This window comes from Onychostoma macrolepis, chromosome 14 (assembly GCF_012432095.1).
Source record: "Onychostoma macrolepis isolate SWU-2019 chromosome 14, ASM1243209v1, whole genome shotgun sequence".
Lineage (NCBI taxonomy): Eukaryota > Metazoa > Chordata > Actinopteri > Cypriniformes > Cyprinidae > Onychostoma > Onychostoma macrolepis.
The window spans coordinates 2,339,415-2,349,341 of record NC_081168.1 but is presented as its reverse complement, the minus strand read 5'-3'; the positions used below and the strand labels follow the sequence as shown (position 1 = coordinate 2,349,341).

The following is a 9,927-nucleotide window of genomic DNA, read 5'->3' as shown; positions in this document are numbered from 1 at the left end:
GATGTGATGCAGTGAAAACAGGAATAGAACCAATATTTTCAACATCAAATGTTAGCTTAGGTTTAAAGATCTTTGAAAGGTAATGCATTTTCATCAATAATGGGATTTCATGGGTCTTTAACACAGACACTCTTTTACTGTAACTATACACTTCCATCTGACATATTATAATAATCCACTAATACACACTGCTAAGATCAGAAAGCGTATTAGATCACTGACGACATCTTTTAAATAATATTACAGTGTTTTTATTTGAAAGATTGATCAGCAGCATGAGTTTGATGTGAAAGAGACTCACATGCAGCAGTTTGCAGCAGCAGCATCAGTCCAAAGATGAGCATCATTTCTCTAAAGTCCAGCAGAAGAGAGTCAGATCGAGTCTCTCTGACAGACAGCAGCTCTACTGACACATCAGGAAATTATACAACTTTAACAAAGAAAGAAGACAGAGGAAGTTTTTCAGTGAGGGTCAATGTGGGTCAAAGGTTCGCACTTAAATACCTAAAATAGACACAGCAAATGAAGAGAAATCAACCAAAACCAACAGAATAATGTAAAGGAGCAGAAGCAGAAATGTTGAAATAACTCAGGCAGGTCTGAGTCTGATGAGAGAGTTTCTGTACTTTCAACAATCACTTGAAGATCTCTAGATGTTTCTGTGCCGTCTGAGCGATGAGAGAGTGTTAATCTGTAATTCCCTGAATCTGCTCTGATCACACGGTTTATTATCAGAAGCCCATTAATGACTGTCACGTCAGGTCTGCTATTATACAGTATTACAATTATTACAATTATAAAATAAAATATATATAAAAATAAGGTATTATAGCACACAGACGAGTGCAGATATACGGAATGATTTTAAAGCTACAATACCATAATTTTGATTTCATGGCTGTTAAAGACAGACATTTAGCTCTTTCACTATTTAAACACTTCCATCTCACACATATTAATACACTGACATTGTTATTTGAAGGGGAGACATTGTAGTTGAACTGATGTAACTAAAACATTGAGTAAGTTCAGTTAAATTGAATAGATTACAGTTTAAATGGAAGGACCTATTAGTGTTTCACGTTCAATTCTGTGGTTCATTTAAAAAAAGTTTTTTTAACACAGCATGTTTGTATGCCAATGCAATCAGCAAGAAGTTAATTGTATCTGTGTTGGCATTATCATGAATATCGTGTGCTGAGTGAATCAACATGCTCTCTGTATATATAACATCATGTAGCCGTCCGCAACCAGACCTCAGTCTTTACTCTTCAGCACAATGCCAACCATGAACCTCAGCATAACAGAAACTCTTTTAAACATCAAATATAACTCTAATGGGTCTTTCTCTTTACATAAAAACCGCATAAAATAACCTTTAATTACAACATTTACTCTCCTGACCAGATTCAGTTAATACGCCAGAAATGCTTCACGAACTAGGGAACTACGAAAATTTCAGAAGCTGTCACAAAATTTTATATTTTAAGTGTACTCCATTAATATACACTATTAAGAAGAAGAAATACACTTATAGACTTTTCTTACTGCAATATTTTAATATTACATCACATGTTTTCAGAAGAGCCCGGCTGACACTGTTCACAGTGTATTTATGAGACCAGAGCACTGTTTCTGTGAGAAAAGGAAGCTCAGATCATTCACAGGTTGAGGTTGAAGGTCTTGTACAAGAGCACAAAAATAACTAACACATACACGCGGTTTTATATGGTGGGGACTTCCCATTGACTAATGTTTCTACAGTTTAGACATTATTTAATATATTTATAAGCTGTTTTTATCACCCTTTCATTGCTTTTATAACAGCAGGGCTCATGATAAATCACAACATATAATTGTCCATAAAAGCCATTGCTGTCTGACAAGCATCTACTAAAGAAAACATCTGTCATGATTTGCACGTCTGACACAAAATCATAATGGATGATGTTCCCTGTTAACAACACTGAAAAAACTGACCATCAGAAGATTATCTAGAATATCTAAAGTGTTTTTTTTTTATATTTCTCACATTAAACCACTCAAACAAAAATATGAGGTCAGGTCAAAATGGCCTGCGCTGTGAGTCAAATATACAGGAAAAACCAGCTAAATAAAGCAGTTGTCATAAAGATATTTATAATGTCAGTTTTAAACTTTGCATGTGTGGTTTGAAAGAGTATTAACAAACTCTCACTGATTACTGCAGTTTGTGAAATCATTTTCTCCTGATAAAGAAGCTCAGTTTGTGCTGAAACGATGAGACTGAGATCTCTGTCATTACTCAGGTTCATCACACGAGCTCTTCATCAGCTCAGAGATGTCAGTCTGTTGATTATTACTGTAACAGCAGCACAACCGGAGGCTGCAGTTCTAGGACCCTATTTTTTGTGACAGCGCCATCTAGCCAATTCTGTTCCAACAGAGGAGACCTGATTCAAACATCAAACAAACAGATGCCAAGACTAGATCCATGGAAACTATTCATTTTTTTTTTTAATCTTTCCATCTTATTTTTAATGTAAGCGCTGGTGTGAACTTGAGTATTCGAAAGGGTGTCAGCAATCTCTATTTAGCCTGTTTAGCTGTGCAAAGCAGTTCATTGTGCTGCTGGATGTTGCAAACTGGTGTCTGTATTCAAATTGTTTTGCATTTACTACTAATAGTAAACATACTAATTTGTAGCGCAATTGTTTTACCGTTTACTGCACTTTAAGTGTGTCACACATCAGACGTGAAGCGCTGAAGTCTCACAAAGACACAAGCCTTTCTTTCCAAGAAAACTGAATTTAAAACCAGAATATATTGAAATAAATTAGGTTAAATATTTCAAGAGGGTCATCAGCAGGTATGTAGGAGTTGGCTAGGAAAATAATTAAGTGTATACAATTAAATAACTACATAATTCCTAAAAAATAATAATATAATTGAATAGCAAGTGCTATAAAATAATATGAGCCGCTAATACATACATACATACAAAAAATGTATTAATAAAATAAAATAATTAAAAAAGTGTAGGGTCCTAGAAATGCGGCCCTGAAACTGCATCCTCCGGTTGTGCAGGAATACCCTTCTCACCTGTTTCAGCCTCTGCTTCATGTCTGACCTCAACCTCCTGGACTTCATGGGGATGGATGCAGAGTGAACTAATACCTTTAAGTCGGTTGCCACATCCTCGCTCACATAAAAGGCATAGTTTCCTTATTCACACAATTGCACCTTGCTAAGTCAGTGATAGACAGAAATCAGAAGGTCCGACATTACGTGCCACACGCTCCATTCATTGGACCTTTAGTTTGATCCTGGATGCAGATTTGTTATAATACCAGACTCCACTTAATCTACTAGTCACAATGATTTCAGAAGAGATCAGAATAAATCAAATATAACATTTTATTTGTCAGGTAAAAATGCATCATGACAATTGCATAATTAAACAATGAGAATCCATTTCAGAATTAATTTCAGATCAATACATAACATCAACTGCTCAAAGATGAATCTAAGAGTGAGAGAAGCATACCTGACAGCAGAGAAACACACAGCAACATGTGAGAGATTTTCATGCAGATCTCCAGAGACACACTGTGGGGTTTTCTGAATCCCAAATGACTGCATTGGCACTTTGATTAGATATCCAGACCAGAACAAAGAAATCTTCAAATTAGTTTAATTAGGTTGGTCAGGATCTTTCAATCTTTCTCATAATATAAGTGACTGCTGTGAAATTGAGACCATTTTACCAATCGCACTGAGACATTTAAAATGATGCCAAACATAAAAGGGGAAAAACAGTAGATTCACAAGACACATCATATGTGTTATATAGACCTTCTTACTTGAGCTTAGTGGAGGAGAAAGTGAGAGGAGAGGGAGGGGATCATAATTAAGCAAGGAGACAAGATTGGTCATGCTGGTGTCTTTTGCTTTTTCTGTGAGATCTTCTCTCCAGATTAGTGAGTTTATCGTTTTGTTGCATGGCATCTGTTTTGTGAGAGTTCTTGAATTTTGGCTTCATGAGGAGATCAAAGTGGCCTCATGGTGTGATCTATTAAATGCAATTAACAAACCATCTAATACTATTAAATCTGAAGCGTCTGTTTAATGTGTTCTTTAGTTGATAATGTCATACATAAACATATCAGAGATGTGTCTTTCTTCTATAAGCGGTGCAAGAAATCAGAGAGATACTATACATACAGTAAAAGCAGAGGAACAGGAATTATAGCTGGACTCATTTATTTAAAAAGAAGTCATTTGATTTTTGTTTTTATATATTGTTTGTTTTTTATGAATTGGGCTTAAGCTGCTGCTCTCACGAATCTTCAGCAGACATCTTCTTCAGTGTGTTCATGTCGTTCTCTAAATCTTCTCATTCACACTTTCTGATCTCCCCGTTTCTTTCCTAAAAACATCACATCATCATCATCATCATCATTATCTTCATTCTCTTAATATCTGCATATCAAATCCATAATGATGATCCAACAGAACCATCAGCTGAAAACACCAAACACCTCAGACACTGAACAACACATCAATCAATCAATCAGTCTATGTGTAGTTGATATCTGATGTACATCCGAGTCAACAAGACGGAGAGAATTTAGCGAGTGAAGGGCATAAAAAAATGAACCGAGATTCATCTGATTAATTTTCATGAGAGTGAGATCTTTGGAGAACATGAGATTGTAATGAGTCTGATGAGAGAGTTTCTGTACCTTCAACAATCACTTGAAGATCTCTAGATGTTTCTGTGCCATCTGAGCGATCAAGTGTTAATCTGTAAATCCCTGAATCTGCTCTGATCACACGGTTTATTATCAGAATCCCATTAATGACTGTCACTTCAGGTCTGTTATTATAAAGATCACATTCACTCATCCTCATCCTGCCATTCTTTACTCTACAAACTGGATCATCTTTTGTGTTGTTTATTCTCTTTATTATCTTCAGGTCATATTCACTCGCGTCCAGCACCATCAGCAGATTGAGTTTGTGTCCGAGAGCTGCGTAACAGGGATCAGACTGATCAAACCTGCAGAACCGGTCCAGACCTGAAGAACAAAACACACACACACACACACACACTTATTAACATGAAATCTAAAGCATTTAGTTTTATTTACTGTCACGAATCCGGTCTATGAACTTCCGTTCACTCACCACCAGAGCTCACTCGCTCACCACACTGACTCTCACAGCGCACATCACACTGGACTCAATTTCCCATCATCCATTGCACTGATTGCACACACAGCTGATTGCACTGATCACTCTGCTGCTATCACCAATCACACACTCTACTTAAGCCATGGTCTTTCTCTCCCTCACTGCCGAGTATTGTATGTACATATCCCTCTCCTAGCGATAGCTACTCTACAGAGCCCTTGTTAGTTATCCTAGTCTTGCCTTGCCTGTTTTCCTGTGTTTGTATTCTAGCCCGTGTTTCCTGGATTAACCCTTTCCGTGCCAGTCCATGTTCCTGTTCAGTTCCTGTATTGTCCTGCGTTTTTCACTCCCCGAGTGTTAGCTGCTTTACGGACCATTTGTTAATTTCTAGTCTGTGTTCCCAGTATTTACCCCTGTCTCACTGTTCGGACTCTGTTTATTCCCTTGCCTGGATTACAGCCCGTGTACCTGGATTATCTCTCTGCCTTGCCCTTTTGGATACTGTTCGCCCATCGTCGACCTTCGCTTGCCCTAGGATTACTCTTTGTCTTGTCCCTGCCATACCTGTTTGCCATTGTTTCAACCCTGCCTGTATATATGACCATGCCTTTAAATAAAAGCTTGCACTTGGATCCGCAAGTCTCACGTCTCGTCAGTGCTCTTTTCCACATTCATTCACATGTATTAATTTAGCAACTTTTATCCAAACGATTTCCAAAAGTTATTTTAAAAACTTTTAAATCCAAATCCTTTTTAAATCCAAAGTCATTTAATTATTATTATGTATTATTTTTCTTCTTTTCTTCTCTTCTGTTTTTATTATTTGAGATGTTTGTTCTTTGAAACGCTTTCTCAAAGGCCAGCAGCGTCTCAGGGTTTCACTGCAGCTGTTTATTCTGTTCAGAGAACCAGTGAGGAATCTACCGCTCGCTCCTCTCTCTGTCCTGTTTTTTTCATTCAAGACAGTATGAGATATTGTCTTGAATGAAGAAAAAAAAAAACATTAAACTTAAGAGTTTCTAGAGAAACCAAAGTGTTTTCAATACTTTTGCTCTCCGTTCCCTACGTAGTGCACTATAAGAAGTGTTGGCCATTTTGCAGTTCAGAACGAGCATTTTATTTCCCTATATATTTCACTCTTTGATACTGTGACGATTGTTACCAGAGAGAAAATACAGAGGGAATATGACAAACAGAAATTGTCATAAATCATAACATCCATAAAACCAGAAAAATGGTATATTCAAGATACACACTAAACTTTGCCATTAAACAGGAAAATATTATAATATTATGTATTTTTGTAAGTAAATACGTTATGTTCATATCTGTAGATGAACAGAACTGAGATGAGAGGAGCAGAACACCCTCATCACCCCACTGGAGGAGCAGATGATTGACACTTCCACTGAGCCAATAGGAGCTGGAGGGAGGGACACATCACAGTCACATGACAAACACAGGACAATCTTGTTACTATTACTGGAGTATGTAGTGTGTTTACTGTGTGCTACAGGAATAAAAACCTTCACAGAGATTCAACTGATTCATTTGCATGAGAGTGAGATCTTTGGAGAACATGAGATTGTAATGAGTCTGATGAGAGAGTTTCTGTACCTTCAACAATCACTTGAAGATCTCTAGATGTTTCTGTGCCATCTGCGCGATCGAGTGTTAATGTGTAATTCCCTGAATCTGCTCTGATCACACGGTTTATTATCAGAGTCCCATTAATGACTGTCACTTCAGGTCTGTTATTATAAAGATCACATTCACTCATCCTCATCCTGCCATTCTTTACTCTACAAACTGGATCATCTTTTGTGTTGTTTATTCTCTTTATTATCTTCAGGTCATATTCACTCGCATCCAGCACCATCAGCAGATTGAGTTTGTGTCCCAGAGCTGCGTAACAGGGATCAGACTGATCAAACCTGCAGAACCGATCCAGACCTGAAGAACAAAACACACACACACACACACACACACACACACACACAGAGAGAGAGAGATAAATGTGTATAAATATGAATTAAAATCAGACACAAATTCCACAAACATTCACAGAATTAAGGTTAAACAGGAGAATCGTTTCTGATCTCAGCTCTCAAATGATGTTCCTTATGAAATAGATCAAAATTCATTAATTCATCTCAGTGGCAGATGTGGAAGTGAGTGATTTGATTCTTCCATCTTTTCTCACGAGCGTTCAAGTCTGAACACAATCACCTGAGCTTTGAATTTCATGTGACTGATAACTCTGGAGCTGCAGAACATTTACTAAAATAAACTGAAATATTAGCAATATATGTTGCTACCAACATAAAATTGAAAGCATGGAGGGAAGGGAGAAGAACCGAGTGGATTTGAAGGAGTGAAAGAGGAAGTCAGAGAGAAGTAGGAAAGAAAAAGCAGCAGGAAAGTATCTGAACCATGTGATAAGGGGTAAAAAAAAAAACAGGAAGAAAACTGTGAACTGTTCAAATACAATGTTAACATATGTTTGCAAGCTTTTATGAGGTAAAGTTATGTTTTAATCAGTCAGTAAATGCTGTTGGTATTTTCAGATACAGAGGCAAAATAAAATCACCTGTTATAGGTCTAAAAAGACTATAATTACAGAAACTATCATTTTGATTCCATGAGTTTTAAACACAGACGCTCTTTTACTGTGACTTTAACACTTTCTCTCACATATTATAATACTCCACTAATACACACTGTCTACAACAAGAACACACCATGACTGGGTCACTGAAGATATAATATTAATTATTAATGTAATATTACAACATAAATGTTTTATGTGAGAGATTGATCATCAGCATGAGTTTGATGTGAAAGTGACTCACATGCAGCAGTTTGCAGCAGCATCAGTCCAAAGATGAGCATCATTTCTCTAAAGTTTTATTTCCAGAAGAGCTTAAACCCAGCAGAAGAGCTTTAGATCGAGTCTCACTGACAGACAGCAGCTCTACTGACACATCAGGAAATTATACGACTTTTACAGAGAAAGAAGAAAGAGGAAGTTTTTTCAGAGATGGTTGCTGTGATTTGGCAGTTCCTACTTCAATACCTAAAAAAAAGACAAACTTACAAGAAGTAGATTTCTGAGTCACATTTCTAAAAAGTCTGTACTTAATCAAAGGCTTTTGACAGATTTATATCAAACTGACTTCAGTGTTTATTATGAGCACGTGCTATACTTGAGGGGACATTTGGACTCCATAACATAGAGAATACCAGTACACACACACGCACACATGTTCGTTTTTGTGAAAAGTGGGGACATCCCATAGGCGTAATGGTTTTTATAGTGTACTTACTGTATGTGCTATTGCCCTACACCAACCCTATACCTAAACCTACCCCTTACAGGAGACATTTCAACTTTCCCCAAAAAAACCTCACTCTGTGTGATTTATAAGTGTTTTGAAAAGTGAGGACATGGGTCAATGTCCTGAAAAGTCACCTTCACCTTGTAATACCTGTCATACCTTTGTCATTATACACATCTATGTCCTGACTTTTCACAAACACACACACACACACACACACACACACAGACAGAGAAATGTACCAAAATCTATAGAGTCAAAGTGATACTGCTAATATAGATCTCTCTCATCATTATTTAATATCAGACACAGATTACATTAGATTACAGTTTTTTATTCACGTTGGTACCCTTTTCACACGAAAGGTTTTCAAATTCAAACTGATCAAAATTGTAACACTGCTAGACAATATTTCAAAACCTGATCCCATGTTTTCAATATAGTTAAATATTTTTAGTTCACATAACTATTGTTTTGAAACAAGACTATAGTAATATGTAAAAGGAATATTTGGTTTAATCATGGAACACAAGAGTATGATCTCTCTAACACACACATACTGTACACACACACACACACACACTTTGAACATTGTGTTTTATCATGAGATGAATCGCTCAGTCTTTTGCAGTTTTTCTTCAACTGCTTACATTTTCAAAACTTTGCCTCTTTTTTTTTTTTTTTTACTTTACACACAATTTTTTTTTTTTTTTACTTTACACACAAATCCAAGAATTGCACACACATAATACAAAATGCCTCACATCTCTTGCAAAATGAAGCACTGCATTCAAAATGATTAAATATTAAAAATATTCTGAAATATTAAATGTATTAAATGTTATGTCCCAATGAGTGCTGGGCCTGTGTTTTTCTCGGTTTTTTTTAGGGCGGGGGTGTTTTTCCACCTGAGGCTCATTATTGGGGCTATAAGTGCAGCACTGATGAGTGTGGATGGAATGATGTGACACGCTGTCGTTCTGGATTGCATGAAGAATAGGATGTAGGAGAAGAAAGTTTAACATTCTTCAGCAATAAAAAAAAAAATGAAACCCAAATGTTATGTTTATGTAAAGTCATTTTTGCATTTTTGAATTTGATCATCAAAGGTTGGACATTGGTTAATAAAATGGGATTAAATACAAAGGATATCTGTGTTATTTAACTTATTTAATTACTGCAGGTTTGCGTATTATTCTGAGTTTGTGTTTCACTGTTATTATTCATTTTGAGAAATACTATGATTTGGACTATCATCCGATGGAGGCAACATATTACTAGTATCTCATTTTAAAGAATTTTACTAAATATAAAAAAGCAGTAACCAGTAATATTGACTTCTCCACTGTTGGAGGCAGTCGTTGTACAAGTAGGATGGTTGGTCGCTATTTAGAAGTTCAATGAACTGTGAATT

At 36.4% G+C, this 9,927-nt stretch overlaps 1 protein-coding gene across 1 annotated transcript in view; it reads right to left on the bottom strand.

The window, feature by feature from the left end:
- Nucleotides 1–3,378: 3,378 nt before the first annotated feature.
- The window catches only part of LOC131553953 (uncharacterized), a 65,765-nt gene continuing 59,216 nt past the window's right edge, over nt 3,379–9,927 (bottom strand). Inside the window, exons 12-14 of the mRNA XM_058798943.1 lie at nt 6,793–7,128; nt 4,725–5,060; nt 3,379–4,408 (exon numbers count right to left, since the gene is read on the bottom strand). Coding sequence (XP_058654926.1) covers nt 4,380–4,408; nt 4,725–5,060; nt 6,793–7,128 — 701 coding nt within the window. The 3' untranslated portion in view covers nt 3,379–4,379. The remainder of the gene's footprint in view (nt 4,409–4,724; nt 5,061–6,792; nt 7,129–9,927) is intronic.